The sequence below is a fragment of the Typha angustifolia genome, chromosome 13, assembly GCF_048772165.1.
Source record: "Typha angustifolia cultivar Huaian chromosome 13, ASM4877216v1, whole genome shotgun sequence".
Lineage (NCBI taxonomy): Eukaryota > Viridiplantae > Streptophyta > Magnoliopsida > Poales > Typhaceae > Typha > Typha angustifolia.
Genome location: NC_133251.1, coordinates 2,456,777 through 2,484,002, shown reverse-complemented (window position 1 = coordinate 2,484,002; position 27,226 = coordinate 2,456,777). Strand labels below are relative to the sequence as shown.

At 38.6% G+C, this 27,226-nt stretch overlaps 5 protein-coding genes across 6 annotated transcripts; 2 read left to right on the top strand and 3 right to left on the bottom strand.

Annotated features, from left to right (window-relative positions):
- On the bottom strand, positions 1-3,010 carry LOC140773930 (signal recognition particle 9 kDa protein). The gene is made up of 4 exons (XM_073116722.1): positions 2,809-3,010; positions 2,641-2,709; positions 540-633; positions 1-423 (listed from the first exon to the last, which is right to left on the bottom strand). The coding sequence occupies exons 1-4, from the start codon at positions 2,878-2,880 to the stop codon at positions 347-349; spliced, it is 312 nt and encodes a 103-aa protein (XP_072972823.1). The 5' UTR covers positions 2,881-3,010; the 3' UTR covers positions 1-346.
- Positions 3,011-4,047: 1,037 nt separating this feature from the next.
- Positions 4,048-7,108, top strand: LOC140773371 (uncharacterized). Its single transcript, XM_073115885.1, has 2 exons — positions 4,048-4,638; positions 6,702-7,108. The coding sequence occupies exons 1-2, from the start codon at positions 4,180-4,182 to the stop codon at positions 6,861-6,863; spliced, it is 621 nt and encodes a 206-aa protein (XP_072971986.1). The 5' UTR covers positions 4,048-4,179; the 3' UTR covers positions 6,864-7,108.
- A 503-nt stretch (positions 7,109-7,611) lies between these two features.
- On the bottom strand, positions 7,612-11,082 carry LOC140773370 (APO protein 2, chloroplastic-like). Its single transcript, XM_073115884.1, has 4 exons — positions 10,814-11,082; positions 10,399-10,466; positions 9,620-9,940; positions 7,612-8,740 (listed from the first exon to the last, which is right to left on the bottom strand). The coding sequence occupies exons 1-4, from the start codon at positions 11,021-11,023 to the stop codon at positions 7,912-7,914; spliced, it is 1,428 nt and encodes a 475-aa protein (XP_072971985.1). The 5' UTR covers positions 11,024-11,082; the 3' UTR covers positions 7,612-7,911.
- Positions 11,083-13,442: 2,360 nt separating this feature from the next.
- LOC140774307 (transcription factor MYB20-like) lies at positions 13,443-14,687 on the top strand. Its single transcript, XM_073117245.1, has 3 exons — positions 13,443-13,655; positions 13,765-13,894; positions 13,987-14,687. Exons 1-3 carry the CDS (start codon positions 13,523-13,525, stop codon positions 14,510-14,512), a joined length of 789 nt encoding a protein of 262 aa, XP_072973346.1. The 5' UTR covers positions 13,443-13,522; the 3' UTR covers positions 14,513-14,687.
- A 1,685-nt stretch (positions 14,688-16,372) lies between these two features.
- LOC140774605 (TPR repeat-containing thioredoxin TDX) lies at positions 16,373-26,086 on the bottom strand. 2 transcript variants are annotated; one of them, XM_073117669.1, is made up of 11 exons: positions 25,588-26,086; positions 25,442-25,475; positions 24,537-24,710; positions 24,359-24,446; positions 24,200-24,280; positions 24,033-24,097; positions 23,788-23,928; positions 23,592-23,708; positions 23,468-23,518; positions 23,305-23,338; positions 16,373-16,912 (listed from the first exon to the last, which is right to left on the bottom strand). In XM_073117669.1, exons 1-11 carry the CDS (start codon positions 25,695-25,697, stop codon positions 16,578-16,580), a joined length of 1,230 nt encoding a protein of 409 aa, XP_072973770.1. In that variant the 5' UTR covers positions 25,698-26,086; the 3' UTR covers positions 16,373-16,577. The 2 variants fall into 2 exon arrangements, with proteins under 2 accessions (XP_072973770.1, XP_072973771.1); XM_073117670.1 differs by having other exon boundaries at positions 23,305-23,335; positions 25,588-26,075.
- Positions 26,087-27,226: the final 1,140 nt, after the last annotated feature.

Genomic DNA, 27,226 nt, shown 5'->3' with positions numbered 1-27,226 from the left:
TAAAGACAATAAGCAAATTAGACTGACTTAAACTCTGACTCGGCCAACGTGGTCAGATCAAAACATATTACAAGATAGGTTAGGTGTTTGTCTTTAATTTGGAACCAAAGGATAATAACTCACCAGAAGATATCTATTACAATAGATCCATTAATTAACTTCAATTTAAAAACTCGAGATAAAAGCCATGACATTATTTGTGTTTCGAGTCCAGAAGTTCTGGGGGTAGCCGGATTAACAAGTACCATATATCCTCCTTGTGCAATGTGGTCACATGCAAAAGGCAAGAATCACCCACCCGACACTCTTCAATTCCTTTGGGAATGGAAAACAAAGCAGCTTGACTCTACTGTCTTCTCCCCCTTCCTTTCTTGGATGGCTGCTGCTCCGCCTGCTCCTTGCCTGATACTTCAGAAATGTCAACTGCACAGTAAAGATAAAAGTTGGTAAGACTTGCTAAAAAAGGGAAAGCAAGAACAACTATTTGGGTCCTCAAAAAGTATAAGCTGGCAGTATTGGATATGAGCAAGACATAATACCATCAGGACCACGAGCCATCAGAGTGAAGAAGATGTTATTGAGCTTCTCCATCTTTTTTGCATCCTGGGCCTGGTCAGTTTTGAACTTAAGACACTGCAATTTCATAGTTCTCATGTTAGCATGATTTATAAAGTGAGCTGGATGAATTGGGATTCTACAGATACAACCTGCCGTCTTTAACTCATGCAATTACAATTTACAACAATTAGAAGAAAGAAAAAGAAGAGTCTTTGTCTAATCTAAAAAATTACATTATGTATGATATCGAAACTTTCTTCATAAGCTTACTCCTTTTATGAAATATACTACTCACCCCTTCCATCAGCACATGTGTCCAGTATCCTTTTACTAAATATTTTTCATGGAAGCTTGCAGTGAGTTCACTTGGATCATGACTCTTTTGTTTTGTCGGATAACGATAAGTACCTCAAATGAATGTTGTAGATATACTTTAACAATGTTTTTGGTGGTAATTGTATCAATCTCCCAAATCTAAAATCCAAACTATTGAATCACCAGAGAATTATCCTTTGAGTTATTTCCTCAAAGACTCAGGCTTCCTTGAAATGTCCAATTCACTGCCTCCATTATTAATCAGGGTTTACCCAAAGAAACAACCATGGATCTTAGTTTCAGCCGATCCCAAGTGTGCACCTGTTTTGGATTGTAACAACATACAAAATTTCTGACATACATATCACTTTGCACCTGTTTTGGATTGTGTTCAACAAAGCCTTGCGATTCAACAAATCAACACCTACCTAACTTTATTTTTGAAAAGGTCACAAAGACCCTGTTTCATTGAAAACAAGACAAGACCTACCTACCTACCTATAAATGATGAAATTTGGTACCTTTCAAATGCAAGCACATCATTTTGTCTTCCTAACGTTTAATATGCAGATTTTTCGGACCTACACAATAGATCTTTTAGTCTTAGATATTCAATCGCAAGATAATCTATATCCAATTTTCACCAGGATAATCTCTCACCAGAATATCTTACTGTGAATTACTTTCTCAAAGAACATGCAATATAGCTCACGAAAATATGAAGAAGTATCTGAAAAAGCACATAGCACTCAAAATCAGATACCAGAATATGCACTTAGATGACCCTAAAACTCTGATGTAGGACATTGACACAAATTGATAACTAACCATGTTAGCATAGCACTATAAACTTAACCAAATATTGATCATATATATTGTATCGCTACGTCTTCTACATGTCCTATACAAGGTACTCCTATATACAACTAGTGAACATAACTTGCATTTGTGAGTTCACAACTAGCAGCCTTGAGAACTAATTGATTCAACAAAGCAGGAGGACATAATTATTTATACAATTCTGACTCACTATTTAGCTCCAAAATCACATTTAGAAGAGTTTTATATCTAGGTGTCGTCTAGATATTACTTCTTTTCTTTTCTGCTTCTTCTTGTAATCTATTTCTATCGTTACTCTGTGTGCTGCACACTCCCTTACTGTTGATTACATCATTTTAGTCATCCATTACTTCAAAATAAATCCATTTGCATTCAAGCTCATTGTCTTTTATCAACAGTGTTATGCATGTTTAATCTACTAACTTCCTAATTTGTGATCATTATGACTCCCTTGAACCTCTAGCATCACAGTTTTATAGATCCATCATGCAACACTCCCACAACTTTCATTTCTTCCACACGAAAAAAGCATCTTTCCCTGCATCCACGACCATAACAGGTCGTAAATTTTTCTTTTCCTAAAGATAAAGAGGGATATGACTAGTAATAAGCTATGGAGTACCCATACTTCCAAACTTTGCCAAAATGTCACATCCTAAAGTTGAAGTAATAAGCTACTACTGGAACAGAACCAAGTAAAGTGTAAGGGCAGATAGATATCCAAGAAATTGATGCATGTGCAATTCTAATAACATAGTAAACTAGGAAAAATAGTTGTAACGTGACTAATTATAACTCAAACATCAAAATTAACGACAAAGGCGCAAGATTTCATAGATAAAACTAACTCCAATTCAATCTTCCACTACAATGGATAACCCTCAATCGTACAGTTATGAAGAAGAAAGATCACAACTTAAGGCACACCTCGCGATTGTCGGTGACCTTGAGGACCAACTTCCCATCGCAATGCCTATACTTCATCGCATACCGACACTAGCATCAATTAGAGGGATTGAAAGTCAACATCACATCTCGAGAATCGAATCGGAAACAAGAACTAGGGTTAAGAGGGGGGAGCGTTAAATTGCACACCAATTGGGGATTCGCGCGGAAGAGCTGCACGGATCTATCAACGAACTCGTCCCAGGAGACGATGTAGACCATCGCGGCGCAACGAGAAGATATCCAACGAATCCCCAGAGAAGTCGGCGACGGATCTCGTCGACAGGAGTAAAGAAGTCGCCTTACTCTTCTATCTCCATCGGATGGGGGTTTATATAGTTTGTTTCGATTGATGTTTTTTTTCCGCTTTTCTTTTCTTATTGGAATATTTTATCGCTGTGCATATAATATATCCGTGCGGAAGGAACCCGGACCGGGAGATCCGGTATACCGGGTCGGTTCATATAGGAAGCTAGATTTAACTTAATATAAAGAAAATAAGAAATATTATAATTAATCATCACCACTTGATTTAGATCCAATTGTAACTATGCGAAGTACCAGCAATATTTTGGCAGCATTTATAAGGACACAGAAAAGTTCCGAACCTTGTTTTTTTTTTTTTTTTAAATAAAATAATTATTATAAGCACTTTTTAAAAGGATTACCAAGGTTTTTGAAAATCTACGTTTAATATATTCGACGGCAAGCTCCAAGAACAAATGAAATCATTTGATATGAGAACTATGGCCCATGGGCCGTCCTTTCACCTCAGTGTGGGTCCCATCCCAGATAGCTATTCACCGACAGACTTTCAAACGCAGCAACGGCCCCTGCCTCCCCAGCCGACCGATTGATTCGTATGACCCGCAGGGAGATGCACGCCTCCTTTACCCCGGAAATTTAGCGTATTTACCCCTAACTTTTCTTTGAATTACCATCCGAGAATTTTGCGAAACAAAAGGAACCCCGCGAAAGCTACGACGCCCACGATCATTTTGTGATCAGGCGTTGGCATTGCGCGCGATGGAAGGTAAAGGGTCCAGTCTCCGCCGTCTGATGCGGCGACGCTTGCGGTGTTCTGGCGGACACGTGGCTGACGAGATTCCCCACCCTGATCGGTGAACTAACTCCTGGATGCTGATTAATGGAGGACATACCGGTAATTTTCCTTCTCTGGCGTCGGAATCCGAGGGAGGCCCACTTTAGCTTACCTCTGAGGTGAGCTTACCCACTCGAGACATTCTAACGATAAAGAAAAGGGAGCTTCAGATTGACAGATTGTACAGTGGTAGTCGGTGACCGCACTAGGTTCTGGGGGTGGGGGCAGGGGGGCGTTTTTAAAAGAGGAGCTAAAACTAAAATAAGATATAAGACAAAGCGCAGTGGCACAAGAGTAATTTCAACCGGGCCCGCTCTTGTCTCCCAACTGGCTCCAAAGACCAACGCCTCCCTCACCGACGCGCGGAAGAGAGGGCAAAGACTAAGAAGAACTTGGGACTCCAATGCCTTCCACATTGCATGCGCGAGCGAATCCAAGGGTGGAGTAGTGGGAGAGGACGAAGAGATCCACTTCATCCACCCCGATCTGATGCTTCGCCGGAGGAGGAGGAGGAGGCGATGAGAGATTTAGAGGAGGTAGAGGAGAAGAAGCGCATGGCGTCGGCGGCGGAGGAGCTCGAGAGGAGGAGCCGGTACCTGAGCTCTCTAATCCAAAGGACGAAGCTTAAGGAGGAGGAGGAGGAGGAGGTGAAAGAGGAGGAGACGAAGGAGAAGAGGGGAGAGGAGGGAGGAGGAGGAGGAGGAGGAGGAGAAGGAGGAGGAGGAGGAGGAGAGACGCAGGAGGAGAAGTACAAGGTTAGGATTAGGGCTTCGGACATGCCACCCGCGCTGCAGAAGCGCGCGTTCCGGTGCGCGAGGGAGACGCTCGCTGCCATGGCCAAGCTCGATAGCAAGCGCCTCGCTCTCGCACTTAAGAAGGTATAGCCTCCGCTCTCCATTTCTGTTCTCGTGATCGGTAGGAACCGACGGTTTCAGACCCTAATCGGTAATCCGTGGATTCTGGAGATGTTGAGGCGGATTAGGGTTTTGAGATGCCCCTGAAATATTTGATCTTGTATAACTAACGGCGATAGGCTATTAATCAGCTTGGTTTTGTTTCGCTAGTGTTTGAGCTTTTCTTCTCTATAACCCTATATATGCTTTACCGATTACGATTGTTTTGGATAATTCTTGTATTTGCCCTAATTTATTTCTTCTTTCCCTTACTTTCTCTTAAATTTAAATTTTGTGATTCCGGCGTAGAAACATGAGGATGTGATATAGTTACACCAAAGTCTAGACCTGTTAATGCTATCGGCAAGTGAAAGACCAGGATCTCCTGTAAAATACAATATAGTTATTACTAAATTGCATAGTTTAAGCAGACCAACTTAATTCTTATGCTTGGTATTCTTGGTGGTTTACTCATGAATTATGAGACTTGCAATAGTTTCCCTGATAGCCTGTATCAGTATTTTACGAAGGAATGTTAAGAAAGGGTGCCATTTCTGATAAAGTATAACCCAGTTGCTGCCACCAATAAATCTCTCTCAGCAATAGTTGGAGATATGTGTCTTTTCTTTCACAACATTAGAAAATAATTTCCCAAGCACAACAGTTGTTTGAGACACTGCACAAGCCATTTACTTTGTACAAGCATTTGCTTATGTAGTTGCTATTCTCATGTAGTTTGTACTACACCTCCATTTCCTCTTCTTCATATATATTTTTGAAAAGGGTGATTTGTTGGATTGTTGATGTTGATAGTACTATCATATTGCATCTAAGTGACTGAATCTCTTAAAGTGAAGGATGGATATTCCTGTCGTGATTTCTTTTTGTTTTTGAAAAATCTGAAAATCTTAAAAGTTTGTTGAAGAAGTAAAGCCCAATGAACCATCCTAGATGGTAGGTCTTATACTTCCTCATGTGTGTTGTTATTGTCTACATTTCCCTTGCTTTTATTATTGATCATAGCAACAATTCCTCTGGTTGAATGTTCATAAGTTTCTGAAAGTGTTTCTGCTGGCAGATTCATGTGGTAAATGCAGAATGAGTTCTGAGTCCTAATCTCAGAAGCCACGGAAATGCCAAAACTGTTTCAGAAGATAATTTTATAGACATGAAAGCTGGAGTTTTAATTGAATAACCAGTGAACCAAAATGTCACAAAATCCTAGTTGAAAGTGGCATTGAGTTAGTTATGTTTCAGGTGCCAGAGGTACAAGACTATTTGACACTTATGTACTCTTGCGTAGTTTCTGACTTTCGTCAGTCCCATTAGATTCCATCTAACCTTCATTTCCTTACCTGTCTGGAGTTCCATGGGCTTAAGAGGCGAGGGAGTAGCCCATTCACTATCATTAATCACCATCTCTACTTCCTCTGTTTTTGTATTTCTCACCTTCACCCCTTTTGTCCTTAAGTTATGCTTTCTTTATCGATCTATATACTTTTATTCTTATATGAGTATAAAATTATATTAAATATCAGATGAACACTTGGTCCACTCTATTCATATGCACCATAGAGATCCTTTGGCTGGTTGAATCTTAAGCAATGTCATAAAATTGTTGTAAAGCTTGCCATTGGCTTATAGCTTGTTCTTAAATCATATTTACAAGGGATCTTGTACTGAATGGCTATTGAGAGTATGATACATGAGCATGTTTTATCCATCTATATCCAATGTCTATATAGAAATGATGCACCGAAAATCAAAAGGATTTCTTGTCTTCTGTCTGTTTAGATCATACGATTGACTCTATGTAACTGTCCATTATATTATAAAACATCCCCTGGAGAGTAATAGATCCTTTTTCTTGGTTTCTGAGACAAGAGGAAAACTTATTTAACTTGATTTTTTTTCCCTGAAATTACTGCCTTGGCATCACTAATGGTGCTTCAGACCTTTGTATGTTTAGAACGATTAGTGATGCATCCTCAGTTAATTTCCTCTTATATAATCCTCACATGTGAATGATGTTTCATATTTTCTTACAGGAATTTGATTCCTCATACGGACCAGCTTGGCACTGCATAGTTGGTACGAGCTTTGGTTCATATGTCACTCATTCTTTGGGAGGTTTCTTGTACTTCTCCATTGACAAGGTCTATATACTTCTCTTCCGGACTGCTGTTGAGCCATTGACCCATAGACAATGAAGTTGTAGTAGAGAAGAAGAGCCCCCCAAATGAACATAGATGCTCGAAATACTGTAACCTTTACCCTGCACGTTGTTGTTGAGAAGATTGTGAAGATGTGAGAGACTACGAGTTGTGAAATTGTATGCACTCAAAAAAGACATGAAATGATTAGCCGTTCTTCCTTTTTATTAGTCTGTGTTTCTGAGATAGTCATATGCTGAAGGCATCTATTATAAGAGTGCTTGCAACTCGTCTATTCAGTAGATTGTTCGCAAGTTCACATTTTGCTTTGCCTAGCTTTATTTGTAAACAGGTCGCACACTGGTTAATTGTATTCCTTGTAATGCTTTATTACAAATGTTCGTCCTAAATTTTTTGGCTTGTGCTCAGAAAATAGAGAAGCCATTGCTTTGATAGCCTGAGCTTGTGAAAGCTTTCCATTTTCGCAATTCTTTTATCTTTGTAAGCTAAAGAAGAAAATAAAATAAAACTTCTGCATGTTCAAGCTCTGGTTGTGTTGATGATCCGAGGTTTATAGTTTTCAATTGCAGAATGGGTGTCCCCCGTGGCTGTGCTCTCAACGTATGCAGTTACATATGTAGTCTGCAGACCTCAAATCAATCTGATTTCAACTAACATGGTATCTCTAATACCTTGAATCAGCTCAAAACAATGTAGCAAACTTTGTCTTGACATGTTCAAGCTCTGTCTTGTTGATCCAGCGAGAAGTGCAAGTGAGCCATCGTAAAGGAAAGTTTTTGAATAATTCAGCCAAACAGTATTCTTATTATGTATTCAAGTGGATGATAACAGCTGCAATAGATGCATAAATCTGACCAATGTGCTGACCTAGGAGGATATATTACAGCCCAAATAATTGCATCTCTGAGTGATTATGGCTGTTTCATTTATCTTTTACTGACTCAGGAACAAAACTTAAGCTATCTACAAATAACTTGAAATGGTTCATCTATGTGTTTGGAAAACTGGGAGGAGGAATATCATCAGGTTCTTGCACGACCTTAACGGCACTCTCAGTTAAAATATACGGAGCCTTATCTGTGTTTCACACCACCATCTCAGCCTCCCTTAGATTGTTTGGTATACCAACATCCAGCCTCATGGTAGACTTGTAGTTCTCCGGCACCTCTGCACCACCCTGCATACATATTTCTACTATGGCAGGTGCCTGCCCATAGAAGCTCTTGAGCTCTCTCTGCAACTCCTCTCCAGTTTCTGGCATGTGCCAAACAAACCTAGGAGGTATCAAGTCATCAAGCACTGCCGCCTGCCAACCATGTTGTCCATTACGCTGCTGGTGCTTGAACGCCCCACAGTTCTGCGCCTTGTGCCCACTCAACCCAACATGCACCTCTGGGCAGTATCCACACACCCTCACAGCATATTTCCTCATGAGCCTGTCAGCACCACTCCGCAGGATTTCCCATGCTTCTAGCGTCTCCTCGCAAAGCAAAACCGTCTCCTCCGAGGTGGAAGGAGGGATTATCTTGCTGTCAGGTACTTCATGCAGAATGGGCTGCTTATATTTATCAGGCTCAGGATCAGGGAGGTCATCTTCATTTGCGTCAATGATCTCATTCTTCCCTACTCTAATGACAGGCTTCCTCCGACGTTTAGTGGGCAGGTCAGGGAGGTCCACACCAGCCTGGATGCAGAGTTCCACTACTGCTGGGACTCGGGGAATGGAGAACCTCTCCTCATGAGAGATTCGCTTGCCAAGGCGGTCAAAAAGATGGTATGCTTCGATTGGCACTAAGACATCTTCCACTGAGGCACTTGACCACTGATGCAGGCCCTTGCGGATATCAGATCGCATACCTCGGCATGATTTGAATGGATGCCCAGTGGGTCCCACATGTATCTCATTACAATACCTGCAAAAGAATATTTCAGAAAAGATTTTCCACTGATAGCAAATTTTAAATGATTCTCTAGCTATTGACCTGAACATTCCGACAACTGAAAACTCCACTAACTCCATTTTTTCCAGATATATATCATTTAACGAAACACAAATATTTCAACAAGGCATGTGTGATGGATACAGATGTTTGTTCATTATGCATGTTTACATGTTTGACATTTCTCTCAGGTATTTGATCTCTTTGTGATGATTGTTGGCCATCAACACATTCTATTGAAATGTTTGGGGATTATTTCTTTCGATTATTGGGAGTTAGCATTTCAATTTTGACATGTTAAGTGGATATTTATATAGTTTGCTAATAGATTTTATTAGAAGGAAAATAATCTATGGAATTTAAGATTTCATAACTCTTTGAGTAATAATGTCCGAGCGATAAGCTTAAGAAATTCTCAATGCCCTGGTTTGGCGCTAGCATCACAAAATTCTTTATACTCTAAAATGTGTTTCACATTCTTAGGAATTGTAAAGAGAAAGAGAGGTAGGTTCCTATATGATCAGATTTCCCCCGTTAAAATAAGACATGAAGGAATTTCCTCTCATCCAGCTGAAGTAGAAGGAAATAAAAGATGTGATGGATACAAGATTTAAAGATCTAGCTACATAATATTCCTGGTCGCACCCTGCTTTACTACGTCCTACCAGGCTTGTGTCATTATTTTGTGCAACTATGTTGCATTTTCCCATATGTGCTTCATAAATGATACGATATATTATTTGACTGGACATAAACCCTAAACCCGAAATGTATTAAAAAGCAAGACTGAAATATGAATATGAAGAAAACTGAACAATAGAAAAAGAAAAAAGCAGTATAGAAAAAAATTACTTGCATGCATGCACTGGCACTACTTTCATAAGCCTCTTCAAGTTGTTGATCAGTGAGATCCTTGCATTCAGCACTTCATATGCGACTGGTATTAAGCTTCGAACTAACATACCATTTCGTGGAGGTGGTGTTGGCTTCCTGGGTTTTCCCCTGGCCTTTTTTAACCTCTCTCTTGCTGCACGTCTTAACTCCAATATAGGTATAGGAAATGGTTTCTTCTCCCTCTTTGAGTAGTAGCGCGGAAGATCAGCATTTTGAGGATAATTGCTTCTAACAACCATGGAACTTGGATGGGCTTGGAAAAACTTCCTAGTTGGTATTCTACAGATAATGTAAGATCTACATTCTTAGCACAATATCACGATCAATAAAAAAATAGTGCTTCAATATATATAAATTGAATGCTTAATATGACATATTATTATAACATACATTATCACTGAGCATAGGGAGTTCATTGTGAGAACAAGGTATCATCTCCAGAATTTAATTAGTCTCCATATCAGAACGAAAGGGAAAAAAATCTTGAAAGGAAAATAGATCTCTCTTGGGTCATTATTAAGATCTCAAGTAAGGAAAAATGCATATCTCCTCCCCTTATCATAATCTTAGTTTGGAATTTATAATGAAGAGTCATGTTTTGCTCAAACAATATAGAATCAACTAATGGTTTAATTAGTACAAAAGTTAACGGAAAACCAAAATGTTAAGTAAGTCACGATACAAAAAGAACATATTAACAGATGAGCTCACAACATTGCGGGACCTAAAAAACTAACCTGAAACCCCGAAATTTTCCATGGGCATCCTTGACGTTGACTACAAATGCATCCAATTGCTCCTTGATCTGTCAAACATTCAAGATGACAAAGTTATCAGTAATTGTTTTTTTTTATATATATTTCCTATTTTTTTGCTAACTACAGTAAGACAACTATCTCAATTTGCAAGTGGACACTGTCTTTCACAGATTTGCAAGCCCACAAATACAACACAACCACAATTCAGCTAAATTTGAAGGCTGCCAGTCGAAATTTTGGTCCAAAACGTCATCTTTATGACTAACCAATACATCAAACACATCAAGGGCATCTCTTCTTACTTCTACTCGCCTCTGCTACCACTTTCCTAACTACGGAAGCGAAATGGAGTTAAGAATTGGAGCACATGTTGGATAAGGTGATGAATAGTGACCTTATCCTTGAAAGGGGAGTCACTTGAGGCCGAGTCGGAGAGCCGTAGGCCGGAGAATCTCCGGATTGAAACGCTTCGGTGCATGGAGTTGGCTCCATGGTAGCAGAGCTGAGTCGCCTTCGATAGAGAGCAACTCGATACGAAGGGTTTTGGAGAAGAAGACGAAGAGGTTGGAGAAGGTAGCATAGTGTAGGAGGAGCTCATCGCCATCGCTTCTCGTTATCCGTCATTCTATCCCTCCCAAGCCTTGAACAGTATCTCCTCTTATCCAACATTCCGATCCTCTGTAGCCACGGGTGTATGAAATCGCAGCAGCCTAATAAAGATTTTTTTTTTTTATTTAGTTTGATTGTGCTTCAGTAAGTAAGATTAAAATCAAACAATTCGAGATTAAATTATATTTGAATAATTAATTTGGTCCGCAAGTTGAATTCCAAATTGAAAATTAAACAAAATTGAAAAAAAAAATGCAACAAGTATTAAAATCTAGGAAAAAATTTCTGAAAAGTACTCAGTATCTTGATAAAAGATCTAAGCTGATCAAAGAAGAAGAAGAAGAAGAAGAAGAATGTAAGCCTAAAACAAAGGCTAAGAAGATGTAGGAGTTGATGCTTAATTGCCATGAATCATGGCATGCATGGCCCATCCAAAGTTTGGCCCAGAAAACCTAAAGTATCTATAAGATGGTTCTGACCTTCTGTAAATATATATAAAGTAAGGGCTGTTAGACAAAATAGCAACATATATATTATATATATATTATTTTAAAGATATATCGAACCGGCTCATGATCAAGCTTGATTATTTAAGAGATATTAAAATAAATAGATAATATTTTTTTTTGGGGGGGGGTGTCTATTATTTAGCTTGGTTGCTATCAGAGCCGGTCTTATTAAGAGGATAAGTCTGTTACTTGTTTGTATCAAAAGGATAGTTCGCTTCGTGTTCCATGAAGCTCCTTATCAAATTATAGTGAGACAAATCAATACTAGCTAGCTCACTAGCTTCCAACTGCAAGAAGTTGATGACACAGACTGCTCGAGATCTACATATACTTGCTCTCCTACAAGCTTTGCCTCCTTGCTTTCAAGTCTCTGGTGGAGTAAAGACTACGTTAAATGTTATGTCTCCATGGGAGAAAAGCCCATGCAGAAGCAAGCTGGAAAAGAACCGTAAGAAGACTACTCCTTATCTAAGTTCATTAATTAGATTCTAAGGGAAGTAGAACGAGAGAGAGAGAGAGAGAGAGATGTTACTCTCTGTCATGGAGTAGAGTAGGGGATACTATACGTAAAATTGGTATACTATAATCTTTGAGAAAGTTAACAAGTGCCGTTCAACTTTTATCATATATACATACAAAAACCATGTTTATTTTTCTTTTAATATACAAATGTATATAAGCCAAGAAAATTTTATCCACTAGAAAGTTCACAGGTTCACGTGGAGGATGTCTCTAACGCACTAACTCTGGATAATAACACACGTCTACTATCTGCATGCTTTTTTATTAATTTCTCTAGAGTTATGATGGAAGTTAATAAGTAGGGATGGAATAAAGAGGTGGTCACGAGAGCTTAAAATCCCCCCATTCATTGTGTGAATGTGTATTCAAGAGTTTAGACCCAAGGTACTGTCACCTCGTCCCCCTCCTATCTTATTATTATGTCATGCATTGCTTTAGTTCAATCCATGCATAAGTATCTTAGGATTACCCCTAAGATTCAAGCGTCCGCTATCTTTTAATTTAAATTTTGTCATTAACTAATTATTAATCTAACACGGTCTCAGAGTTAGTTTTTTAACATCTAATATTACGATATAATAGGTCAGGAAGACATAATATATATACTTCTAACGAAGATTAATGAAAAGTTTGGCAGAAGTTCACTAACTTATAGATGTGACAAGTTTTTTCTTCCCATTAATATTGACAAATAATGATCATGTTGAAAAAAAGGAAGGGAATATTTGACAATTTTGATGAGGAAATGGTTGACCTAAGAATTAATTCCACGGTCAGATTAAAGGAAAAACAATTGCGACTCGGTGATCTACTTGATATATATATATATATTATATATATATATATAAATTCATCTCATTACCGTGTGCCATCTTGGAAACTCCACGGATTCTATTGCTAAAATCCATGCAACTTTCTTAGTTAATTAAGTCATTAAGCTAACCTTCGCCGTAAGAACTGATGAGACCAAACAGCGTGATCACTAAACTATCATTCATTTTCTTTATATGCATGCTAGCTCTTATAGATTGAATAAATTAATACTAGGTTTTTTCTTTTTCTCTTTTTATTTCACATCTTGCGATAATATTTGGGAGGTTGTATCTAGATGGGAGAGTCAAAGTATATAGAGAAGCTCGATATAATTATTAAAGGTAAGTTTAATATCTACAAAAAGAAAATTCTTAATTTAATTTAAGTTTTGACGAGATATTGCAAGCAAAGCAAGGCCAGAGAGCGGATGAGGTGGCGCTTTCGGAAACTGACTCCCACGTGCGAGCACGCCACCCTCCCTTCTCGACACGTGTGGATGTCCAAACCCAAATTATAAAGATATAAAGCAAGGTGGTGATGCCTCTCTCTCTCTCCCTCTGTCTCTGGGGAGGTCTCAAAAGGTTTTATTACTTCCTTGGGGTTGCAAAGAGAAAATAATAATAATAATAATAATAATAGCAGTAATAGAGATGGGAAGGCAACCATGCTGTGATAAGGTTGGATTGAAGAAGGGTCCATGGACAGCCGAGGAGGACAAGAAGTTGATCGCCTTCATCCTCAACAATGGCCAATGCTGCTGGAGAGCTGTCCCGAAGCTTGCAGGTCGATCTCTTAAAAACTACTCCTCTTCTTCCTCCACTGGGTCTTTGATGAATTTGTTTTTAACTTGTTGATTTTTTGGGGGGTGGGGGTGTTAATGTTGGATTTTTAGGCTTGCTAAGGTGTGGGAAGAGCTGCAGGTTAAGGTGGACAAATTACCTAAGGCCAGACTTGAAGAGGGGATTGCTGTCAGAGTCTGAGGAGAAGATGGTGATTGACCTCCATGCGCAGCTTGGGAATAGGTCCTCGATCGATCGTCTTCGTCCATTAACTTCATCTTTGTTAGCTTTAATTTGCTGAAGGACAAACTCTTGTGTGTTCCTCTTTGAGCCAGGTGGTCTAAGATTGCAGCTCACCTCCCTGGAAGAACTGACAATGAGATAAAGAACCATTGGAACACCCACATCAAGAAGAAGCTTAGAAAGATGGGGATTGATCCTCTCACCCACAGCCCCATAACTCCACCTGATCACCTCCCAAATCAACAAGAAGAGCAACAACAACAACAACAACAACCACTTGGGTCTTTAGATGATGAAGCTGATGCACTACTTAGCAGATCCCCTGGGTTTTGCACTGACGAAGTGCCCATGATTCAACCAGATGAGATCATACTCCCCTGTGCTTCCTCTGCCTCAATCTCTTCTTCTTCCTCTGGATCATCTTCCTCATGCTCCTCCTCCAACTCCTCTGTTCAAGCTGATGACATCCTGTTCCCATGCATGGAGTGGCCAGAGTCTATGTACATCATGGGGATGGATGAGATGATGGGCTGGGATTTCTGCTCTGGCGATGGAGATGCGAGACTAAATCAGAGGACTGGCTTGGATCAGGAGAGTTGGAAATTGGAGCTCTTTTGATCTTATTCTCTCCATCTGTAATATTTGTTTCAAGAAACAATAAAAAAATGTATAAAAAGAGGCAGCTATATATCTATATATATATATATATATAAGTAAAGTTGCAACTTGCAAGTTGCATTGAAATGAGAAGTGCATGATTGAATGGTGAATGATTAGCCCCCATGCAAATGGATATATGATAGATTTAATTTGATATCACTTAGTTTTTTAGTGGGTTGTGAATAACATATCGCATGAGCATGAGAATGTTGAAAGGTGGCAAAGATGCAATGGAAGTTTTTGGACACTTGTAAGCTGGGTGTGTGCTCAAATCATTTGAAGATAAAAAGGTTATGAAGAGAAAGTAATTATTAAACTTAAGGGCACTAGTGAACTTGCTCTGCTGGAAGGAATACAAGAAGAAAAACTAATTGAAAAACTAGTTGGTTAGTCCATGAAAGTGACACAATTTTATCAACTTTTACCATTTGCCATCTCTTATATTGTGAACAACACTGTATTTCTTAATTAGGGTCATTTATAAATTAACCTCTATGATTATGTTGAAACTTAAATTAATCTTTGAGTGCCACTATTATATTTTCTCTATTGATATTTACTAGTCATTTCTGATTCTTTAAAATTTGCAACCAAATGTAGTTTCTCCCTCTTTTATCCTTCTATATCTATTAAGCCAAGCCTCATGTCTTATTTAATTTGCATCTCTCTATCACAATATAGCTCTCCATAAATGGGCAAAAAAATATATAATTGTTTAAACTATAAAATAATTAATCACAATTAAACATATTACAAAAAAATGATGGCTTCTATTAGTAGTTGTTTAGTTTCTTCACATTAGTTTGAAGAACAATTTTAAAACTTAAATTTTCTTTTACCAAGTCGTCTTATAAATTTTAACTTGACCATTCACACCAACCAAAGATTGATTTGATTATCCAACCTCAACCCCACCAGACTCAACTTAAATAATCTAAATCAGGTAATTGAATATAGAGTCAAATATAACTTGGCTTTCAGATCCAATATACATGATAACATGTCACTGTAGTTCTTAATTCCCTGGTTACTTCTTCATAGTCTAGAACTGAGGAATGGCAAATATATTTCATTTATTCAATACACTTCTTTCTTATATCTCTTACCTCAAGTCTTTCTATGATCTTATCCATTCTGAGCTCACTCAATCCATCAGACCCATATGTATATATATGTATGTATGTATGCATGTCTGGAGCATCGTAAACTTCGATCTCATCACGCAACAAAATGAGCCGACTTTGACCAAATGGAAGAAGCTAAAGATTCCAGAACTTGTTTGACTTTGACCTCACACTAGGGGGGCTTTTGTCTCTCTCTAGATCTTTCGGGTTGACTTCGGAGTACGCGCCAAGACCCCTAAACGATTTTGGGGGACGCGGTTAGACGATGGGCACTTGGACACGTCACTCTCATCTCCTACCTGTGGACTCTTCCGTTCATGGAGTTCATCACAGGTGTTCACCATTTATGGCCATTCATGGATGAGCAAACAAAGCCATCATCATCATCATTATCCAAAATGGGCGACCATCTATATCTATATCCATATTTGAAGGAATAAATGCAAATGAACACATTTTGGCAAGGAATTAAGTTCAGTAAGTTTAGAAAATTAAAGAAACTAGAAAGACCCATAGAGAGAGTTGAACGGAATCTTAGATAGAGAGAGCTATCGATCGATCCCTTTCAATGTGAAAACTGGCTCACTCTTTCTTCCATCATTTGTAGACAAACTGCAGTCATTGTTCCTCATACTTAGAGTACTATGATCATGACAAGCCACTAACAGCATTTGGTTTTATAAGATTAAAAAAATGAAGAAATGGGCTGATACCAGCTCTAATTTCAACATAGCAGATGTCGAACAGTTGAAGTATTTATTACACAAGTAGATTCGAAGCAGAAACAAGTTTTACCAGTACACAGACAAGTTAATTTATGCATATATCTTAGTATTTGTTGTTCACAAGACGCCTTTCATTATGTGAGCAGCACAACAAGCATAGCTTTATTCACCAATTCATGACACAGAAGCATGCTGTGAAATTTTTCTCTCGAGGTTGCTCTTATCGGCGCCGACAACCCTGTCGATCTCTTTGCCATTTTTCACAAAGAAGAATGCTGGCACGCTGGTGACGTTCCAGCGATGAGCAACATCCCCTAGTTCATCTATGTCCACTTTAAGGAACACAACTTTGGGGTGCTTTTCTGCTAAGCTCTTGTAGAGAGGTGCCATGAAACGGCAGGGGCCACACCATGTTGCGGTGAAATATAGAATGGTCAATCTGCACAACTTCGACGCAGACTTGAACGTAGTTTCCAGTTCACTAGAAGAGTGGATACTGACCACAGAACCTGCCAATCAGAACATATAAGATGAAGATGGCTAGCAATGGTACGGGCAACCATGGATCCAAGATCTCTCAAACAAGAACAAAAATGTATATCTTGATAGAATCCTAGGAGAGAGAAGGGTTAAAAAGAACAAGTTACGGAATTTCACAAGATTATATGCACTTGCTGTCCGAGCATCATAGTGTACAGTTTCATGTATAACAGCAGGTCATCATAGCATATTGTCATTAAGGAGAACATATAGAGCAAGGCAAATACCTGACCAAGAGAACAAATTTGCCTCTGTAAACTAGCACTTAAATTCCAAAGTAAATCGTAACATTTCTTCCTCGTAATTACTGAATTAGCATCATGTCAACTCACAATTCATTATTGCCAGCAATAACTTGATAGTACTTCCCGATGATTTTATGGCATCTATTGTTACAGCTATGCCTAAAAGAGCATAGCTCAGTCTCCCATTCTTACAAACCTCGTGACCCTTTATGCCTAAAAGATCATGCACATTCAAACATCGTACACACATGCCCAAAAAAATATAGGTTCTTACTGCTCATTCTCTCATTCTTTATGCATCTTCCAGTCTAGATTTTGCCATCCTACTACAATATAAATCTGCTTTTCCATTTTCTTCCTCAGTCATCCTCTTTTTCCTAGTCCATCCTTGCAAGGCTGCTACTAGTCCCTCTTCTTCTATGCCCTCCCCCACAACCTTCACATTAGCTTAAACTGCTGACTTCCGGTGCGGAGACCACACTCAGGCACGTATACTCGCGCAGGCACAGGTTAGCAGTCCATCCAGTAATGCTTTGGTTGGGCGACAAATCGTGAGGGAGAGATTCTTTACATGAGGGTATTTTAGTCTTTTGCTTGAGGGGTTTTTTAGTCTTTTTATCCTTTTAGGGTTTGACTACATAAATGTGCGTTATGTTATCATTAGATTTAAGGAATATTTTGAGATTTTTGAGACTATCAACTTTTCCTTCTCTTTTCTTAGTGGTTTCCAATAGCCCTTTAGTGGATTTTGTGAGTTTGTCTTCTCCGTTGAAACTATTGATCATCATTAGCGAGGAACAAGAAGGATCCATCACCACCGCGGGATCTCCACGTGAGACTCAAAAATCATTAAAAGTGAGTTGCTCATGTGTTATTCAATAAATCAACCTTTCTTTCCATTGTAGATCAAGAAATAAAAGAGAACATCTTTGTTTGAAAAAAGAAATCCAAAATTTAGTTTCATTGTTTCCCTTTATCTCTGAATTTCAATTTAAAATTTTCAAAAATTAAATTTAGAAGACTGTTTTTCCTTAATTATCTCAACTGTTTTCTTAATTTTTGGTTAAGTCATATTTAATTAAATCTTCCCAAACAGCTAAATCTTTTGAATTTCAAACTGCCTTTTTTTCCTTTTTCAAATTTCGAAATTCAGGTTTCTCTTTTCCATTTAAACCAAACTCAATCCAAGTCCATTAATTGCCACTCAACCCATTAATCCAAACCTATCGACTCCTCTTCCAATCCGACCTGTTAAACCGCACCCTCCCTCTCACATGATCACCATCTCCTTCCCCAAATTCCTAATACACAAACTCTAACCTACCCACCCACAACTTGACAACGACCCTCAGGCACCCAACCACCGGAGGTTACCCTCTACCCTCCTCCTTTCTCCATCTCCTCAAGCCACTAGTTCTCCTTCCTGAGCGAGTCAATCTCCATCATTTACTTCACCTTTGCCATTTACGTCGTCATCGCCAACACCGCCCTCTACAAACACCGCTGCTTCCAGCAATGCTCTCCACTGATACTGTCATTGCCAATATCACTATCCACCATACTTGAAGTTCCTCAAAGATCGCCACGTTGCTTCGCTGCCTCCGCCCTTGAGCCACATCGCCATGACGTAGTTGTCATCTGTCGCGCAATCTCCGAGGCACTCCTCTGCGACTGCCTGATCGCCCCTGACCGTCGCCTCCACTAGCCGTTGGGAGACTTGGTCGGCCTTGTTATCTATCGACCACACCTACATTGCCTCGCCGCTTTTCCACCTGCAACGCCACCTCCACCTGCTAATTGACATTGCCGCTTCCTCCACCTGTTGCCACCACCAGTGCCTCCTCCGCCCGCTATTGCCTCCCCTATTGTCGCAGCCGCTTCCTTCTCTTCCTGTTGTTGCTAGCATTGATCCACCTTCATCTTGCTACAACAGTCATGGTGCGCACCTCCAGAGGTTACGTTGAAACAGGTACATCCTTCCTTGTTGATGTTACTTAATCATTTTTGGTAGCTTTGTCTTAATTTTTATGTGAAAATATTTCTTTTGAACTGTGAAGGCAAAACTGAGTGCCATTACCACTAAATAATAGTCCTTTGCTCTACATTTCTGTTGAACCACTAAACTTGATATTAACAAGATAATTAGCTTGATTAGAGGGAAAATCTTACATCTGGGTTACCGTTTTGATTACGGGGTGTGTACTACTGGATTATAGTTAATTGTGGAATTAACAATTGCTCCGACTAAAAATTTCTTAAAATCAAACTTAGTTTATTTCCTTGCTTACTATTTGAGATTCACTGCTATCTCTTATCATATCATTGCATTATTAGCATTAGTTGTCGCATTTCTCTTTGCATTATCATTGTAGAAAATTCTTTAGCATGAACCTTCATAGTGGTTGGGTAGTTTTCAATTCTCAATCATAGTCTGTTATGGAACCTAACGCTATGGTTGATATTAAAAAAATCATTCAAATATCCTTCGAGAAATATGCCACCATACTTGATGATATCAATGCCCACCTCGAGGCTCTTGACACTTGTCATGAGAGACCTAGGAATGGGAGTGATGCGGAAGCTTCCAATATGGGAGCTGCGCATGTCAATCCCGACATTGACACCCCTCGACATACTCCTAATCAGCCTTACCAAGAAAGAATTCCTAACCAATTCCCACAAGGCCACAACGACGTCGTTATCAATATGAAACCATATATCCAAACACTAAGCTAACAAAAATAACATATGCACCTCAAACTAATTAATAAAGATAACAAAAAGGACGCTACTAATCAAAAGGATTTGCACATCATAAATCTCAAAGAATCTAAAAAGGAGGTGAACCAAGAATCCATCATATTTGCCTTATGGGCCCACCAAGTGGAGAATCACACTATTACTCGACCTTTTGAAAAAGTAGCTTCTCTTTTGGCAGAATTTCAAGATGTTTTCCCTGAAGAGCTGTCAGACCATTTGCCACCTATGCGTGATATTCAATATGTCATCGATCTGGTCCCTAGAGCTTCTCTTCCTAATTTGCCTCATTATCGAATGACTCCCACTGAACATGTTGAAGTACAATGAAAAATAAATAGGATGTTAAATAAATGATCGTTACTGAGAGCCTAAGTCCATGTCGCGTCCCTACTTAACACCAAAAAAAGGATAGTTTGTGGTAGCGTGGCCGCGCATGTGCATCAATAGGATAACGTACCATTTTCCAATTCCTAGATTTGATGATATACTTGATATGATGGCATTTTTTTTCTAAAATCAATTTAAAAAATGGTCGCCACCATATCAAGATCCATCCAGGAAATGAATGAAAAACTGCATTCCAAACTAATGTATGAATGGTTGGTGATGCCTTTCTCTCTAAGGCTCCGGCATATTTATGAGAGTTATGACATAAGTGCACTGACCATTCATAGGCAAATTTTTGGTAGTGTACTTTGATATCCTAATTTATAGCCAACATTTAGATAATTTGCGTCAAGTATGCCTCGCTCTCCACCTTCTTGTAGATCAAGTTGTATTCTTAGGGTTTGTGATTTCATCTAAAGGAATATGCATTGACCCGCAGAAAGTCAAAACAATTATTGATTGACCTAAAACCCAAAACATTCACGATATTCGCAGTTTTATGGACTTGCTACATTCTATCGACTTTTTATTCGCGGATTCAATACATTCATTTCCCTAGTTACTAATTGCCTTAAAAAAGGCGACTTTCAATGGTCTCGGTCTACAAATAAGGCTTTTAAGGAAATCAAGAGGAGAATGATGGAAGCTCATGTTATGCGCCTTCTTGATTTCTCTAAACTTTTGTAGTAGAATATGATGCCTCGAGGATTGGGATAGGCGGCATCCTTAGTCGAGAATGCCATCAGGTTGCCTATTTTAGCAAAAAGTTGAATGAGACAAATCAAAAGTATTTCATGTATGATGAAGAAATTTATGCGGTTATCCCAGCTCTGGGCTACTAGTATCACTATTTACACTCATCATGAAGTTGTGCTACACTCCGATCATGAAGCCCTTGATACCTCAACTCTCAAAAGAAGCTCAATGCACATCATGGTGGCTCGATTTAATTTTTACAAAGATTACACTTTTGTTCTAAAACATAGGGTCGAAGTTGAAAATAAGGCAGCTGATGCACAGAGTCAATCTTCTTTCCATCACAAGTATCACTATCATGGGATTTGACAAGCTAAAAGAAGATTATACCTCATTGCCTAATTTTGGAGAAGCCTACCTCACCTTGTCAAATAATGTAAATGTATCTCTAAACAACTACTCCAACCAAGATAGGTTATTATTCAAAGCCTTGCATACCTCATATATTTGTACGCGATTTTTTTGTTTGGGAAATTCACACTAGTGGCCTTTCAGGATATTTCGAACTGGATAAAACCATTGAAGAAGGGAAACGCCAATTTTATTGGCCGAGTCTCAAACATAATGTAATCAAAGTAATCAATCAATGTCATACTTGTCGATTGACTAAACATCACAAACGAAACACTGGCCTATACACTCCATGTACTGTACTAGACTATCCGTGGCAAGATGTGAGTATGAATTTTGTACTTGATTTACCACATACTTTTTGCAAGCACGACTCTTTCTTTGTGATTGTAGATTGTTTTTCTAAAAATGGTTCATTTCATTTTGTGCGCTAAAACCTATAATGCTTCGAATATTGCGAAATTCTATTTTGACCATCTAATCAAACTTTATGGTATACCTAAAACTATTGTGTCAGATCGGAATGTTCGATCTCAAGTTGCTTCTAAAAAACTTTGGCAAATGATAGGCACAAAATTAAAATTTTCATCAGCTTATCATCCTTAAACTGACGGTCAGACAGAGGTGGTCAATCGTAGATCACGTAGATCACGCATAAGGAGCTTCAATTGATAAATCTTGTCCTCCGGGAGAGCCGGCGCGAACACCACATTCAAGCATGTGTACTCGCATAAATGCAAGAGGGAAGCCCATTCAGTGATGCTTTGGTTGGGCGACAAGTCATAAGAGAGATTTTATGAGAGTATTTTCGTCTTTTATTTAAGGGGCTTTTTAGTCTTTTGCCCTTTTGGGGTTTGCCTATATAAAGGCGTGTCATGTTAACATTTAAAATTAATGAATATTTTGAGATTTTGAGATTATCAACATTTCCTTCTTTTTTATTGCTGGATTCTATAGGTTTGCCTTCTTCTTCTCCATTGAAATAGCCGTTCTACATCACCTTCTGTCTCTGTCTTAATCTCCTTCCAGGAGTTCTAAGGCTACTCATCATTCCTCAACTACAACTGATGACAATAGCATTGCACTCCACCACTCCTGTCCTGTGCCCCACAACCCACACCAACTAGCTCCTCCAGGAAAGCTACACTAGTCTTCTGTCACCAAACTTCTCCTCAGTTTTCTCAGGTTGGCAGAAGGATAGATCAAGTAAATGCCGATCAATCAACATCACCAGTTTTTACTCTGTTCATGCAATTTTTATTTGGCTTATCACAACCTCTTCAAGAAAAACAAAACTCGAGGATACCAAGGTATTGTGACTAATGTATTTGTATGAACGACAGCCCCAAGGAAAGGACATAAGAACCCAGTCATTGCCTCGACAAACCATTTCTTGACTGAATTGTAGGAGGAAAAACTCTCTACTTCCAAACTTCAGTTGAAAAATATATTAAGTAATTCAATATGTTGAACTAACGGTACCAAGATTCAATTATGATCCAACATGACGCTGCCAGTTGTTAGCTTTAAATTTTGATTTTCTGAACACAAAAATCTATACACCGCATATGAACGCAAGGTTTTGTGTGGGAAACAACACAACAACTAATGTACATAGAACATCAAGCTAGAGAAGAAAATTATTACACCTTAAATACATGTGAATATGCCTGTGATCATTGTTAGGAAAAATTAGGAATGCATCACTAAGATCTATAATTGCTCAAAGTTTTAGCAGAGAAGGCATTGACTATATGTTAGCCAAAATCAAAATTATGCTTGATGCACATAATAAGGATATCATTCAGATGCACAAGAGAAACGGGAAGTTAAAAGAGCGAGGAAAATTGAATTGGTGATACCTTCTTGTAAAGCATCCACATTATCAGGATCCTGCTTAATAACAGAAGTTAATGAATTAAAGTTCATATTAGCTTGCCACATACAACATAAGGAGAACTGAAAACATTAAAGATCATAGGAACAAAGGTTAGAAACATGGGAAACAGACATCATAAAACTTACAGAAGTTTTGCTTTTGGAAGATTCCTCCATTTTCTCCCTTTCATATGCAGCCTGAGAAAGATGTGATGACATTACCAAATCAAAGAAATATTCAGCGTGTGATCTTTTAAATCAGCATAACTACCTCAGCTTCAGCACGCCTACGTTGCTTTTCAAGTTCAGCTTTTCTCACTTCCTTCTCTCTCCGCAAGCGTTCATATTTCCTTCGATGCTCCTCAATTTTGTGAACATTGGGTTCAACCTGCAGACCATGATTTAAGTCTTAGTACTATTGACAGTGTGCTTCTTAAAATTTGCAGCACTTACAGATTTGCTATCACCTTTTTAAGCGCTGAATTAATCTCTTCATCATAATCCAGATTTGATGCCAGATGAAGGTCCTTAGCAGCTTCTTCCCACTTTCCTAACATTGATTTTGCCATTCCTCGAGATTTATAGCCTTTTGCAGAGTCAGGATTTATCTACACAGGTAACCTTATTAGGAAGTAGGATAAAGTAATTTACTATCTCTGACATGTAAATCCAACCCACTAGGTATGAATGCTTTTACAAGAGGGATTAACACCTGTAATGCTGCATCTGCATCTCGAATAGCGGCATTTGGTTTGTTCAGCTTGACAAAAACACCAGCTGCAAAGTAAAGAGGATGAGCTTGATGAATCTAATAGAAGTAAAATTGGAGGAAAGGAAGCTAAAACCAACTAAACAGAACTATATAACAACTAGTTCTACCTCTAGCTGCATAAAGGATAGCTGACGTTGGATTAAGAAAGATAGCCTCTGTTAGATGCTCAACAGCTTCTTCCAGTTTACCTAGTGTATATTATTATTGAACTTTAAGAATGTCAGGCAATTAAGGAAGAAATATACATTAAAATATAGATATCCTGCCCTCGGATATTGCTTCGATAGCTTTTGCTTTGCACATTTGAGCAGCATCTCGACTCTCTTCAGAAACTTCAAGAGAGGGATCTCCCATCTGAGGAAAGAAGAATAGCTTAATTCAAATTCAAACAAGAAAGAATTAGTTTATGTTACTTTTGTCAAGTCACTTGTATCATAAAAAGACCTTCTGGGGAGGATCATTGTCAGGTTCCATCAATTCACCCTCCAATTCGACATCTGATTCAACAATTTCATCTTCAAATTTAGCATAATCATCCTTCTTTTCCGGGCTCTTAGTAGAATACTCCTCCTTATCCTTTGCCATGCCACTATAACCTTCAGATTTGATGTTGTCTCTCTGTAATTTGCTAACAATGAAGGGCTCATAATAGTACAGCACTAACTTTCTAACAAATAGGAAGTTTTTCAATATACTTGTCAATGAAAATATGCACTCCATCCTTTAACTTAAAAAAATAAATTCTCAAAACCTGGTATAAATAACAAACTAGTCACACTTATTGAATCTTAAAGTTTCATCCCTGCATGCATGCTTTGGGCTCCATCCTTTTGTTTAATTTAAAAATCCATCCATTTATCATTCTGATGAATCCAGGAACATAAAACAATAGACATGCCCTATGGAAAAGACACAATGTACTGATAATAAAAAGTGAGTCAGTTTAGGTGAAAGGCACCACAAGGAAATGAAGATTACATAAGTTCACTTGCTGAATTGCTTCATGACACCAGAAAGGTGCCCTAATGTAACCATTCTCTCTGTAGTGTTTGGTTCTTAAAGTTCTATATAACCTTGAAGGAAGTCATGGTTGATTGAAATTCTATACTAGTTCACGCCCTCACTTTTTTCTCTTATTATCTTGTTATTTGTGAAAAGAAACGGGAAGAAGATGATCCGATCCATATCCTCTATCATACATTACCGAAGAATCCCGATATTCGGTCGGAAGGAGTCCGAGAGAAAAGAACCGATCTTTTCTAACCAAAAGAACACAATCCGATAAAAACCCACTTCAAGAATCCAAAAGGCAATCGAAACCAACGGAAGAGAGCGAAGGATTAACTGACCGGTATTGGGTCGGGAGGAATCCGAGCGCCGAGGCTGAAACAGGGTAGAAAAGGACCATCAAAACCAAAAGATCCACAAGAATGCAACAAATTCCAAAACTTTACCAAGAAAAAATGTTGCAAGAAAAAGACGAGAAAAAGAGAACCTTTGGAGGTAGTCCTTGAAGAAGGCGAGAGGTGGGTCGTGGAGGACGGACGGATTAGACTGGCAGTAGTCGACGAAGGCTTTTAACTGAGCAATCTTTTGGGCATCCATTGCTTCTGCAGTTCTGCTGCCTCTCCACTCTGCCACTTGGAATAAAGATGAAGTGACAGTAAAACTACGGAAAACGACAAGGAGATCGGCGATAGGATAACCAACAAGACCTTGCTCTAGTTTTCAGTTTTCTTCTTTCTTGTAATTGTGGGAATTATATATATAATCATCCCCCCTTTAAGTGATCATTCCCAAGAGGGGAAAAAAGAACTCTTTAATTGTCAACGGTTTGTTTGTCTTCCCTATTTAACTAAGGAAGGATTAGGGGCAGCCCACGGCAATGCTAATGCATTGAAGTATTCCATTTCCGTCTGCTAGAGCAGACGACTTTATTAGAGTTTCGGCTTCCTCCTTTTCTCTCTCTCTCTCTCGAAGGTTCGTCAACCTTGCCGCTAGTGGCTTTGCGGTCTCTCGACTCTCATAGCCAAATAGCTTAGATAGAGAGGAGAAGTTTTTTCCCATGGATTTCTCACTTTTATTTATCTGTATTTCTCTCTTTGCTCTCCTCTTATCTTTCTACCAATCTCCACCCGATCCTCCTCTCCATATCTTTGCTGGTTTTAAGTCTCGGCTGCTTCCCCTCTTATTATTACTTATAACTAAGTGTGGTGCTTGCGTTAAAATATTTAATTTTCATTCTTAGCTAGAATTTCGACTTTTTTTTTTTCCTTCCCTTTCTTGAGATTGTTACTGTTGATGGCTTTGCTCTCTCTCTCTCCTTTCACATCCCCAAATAATTAGTTAGATAGAGAGGAAAGACTATTCTAGAAGTTTTTCTCATTCTCTTTTTTTTTCTCTTTGTCCCCCCTCTCTCTCTCTCTCTCTCTTTTTTCTCATGTCTCTCTTCTTTTCACTTTCTAGTTTTTATCTTGTCCTCCAATGTCTCCACTAGTTCCAAGTCTTGATGTTGCACTCACATCTTAAGTTCTTGTTACTACTCCTTTTCTGCTCCCTATGAAATTATGTGCTTGTTGTCGTTTTCCATTTCTCATATTTCTCCTCCAAACTCATCTTCCATCTTGTACAAGATCTAAGCATTGATGTTTATTTCCCATTGCTCTCCTGTCAAATCTATTCTGCTAGATCCGAGCCTAGCCATTGTTCCCTTGCGGATTCTAGCTATTTTAGTTTTTTTTTTATATTTTATTGTATGCCTATGTTATATAGATTGAGGATTGCTTTCTTCCCTCTTTTGAAATTTATAAGTTTGTGTTGAATCACAACAGAGCCATAAATTAATTTCACACACTTTGCTCTTGTGAATCATTTAGGATTGTGCTTCATATTAATACTTTATGCCCTAAGATTTTTTTTTTTAAGTGTTGTTTTCTGTTATAATCAAAATGTGAGATTTGTGTCAAATGGTCCTAACTTTACTTTTTTAAATTATATTATGTATTAAGTCACTTTATATAATGACCCCTTTTTTAAAAATAAAATGTCTGAAAAAGAATATATAGTTACAGACCAAAAAAGAAGATTCGAGGGAGGTTATGTATGGGGAATTTGTAGGAATCTATGCATAAATA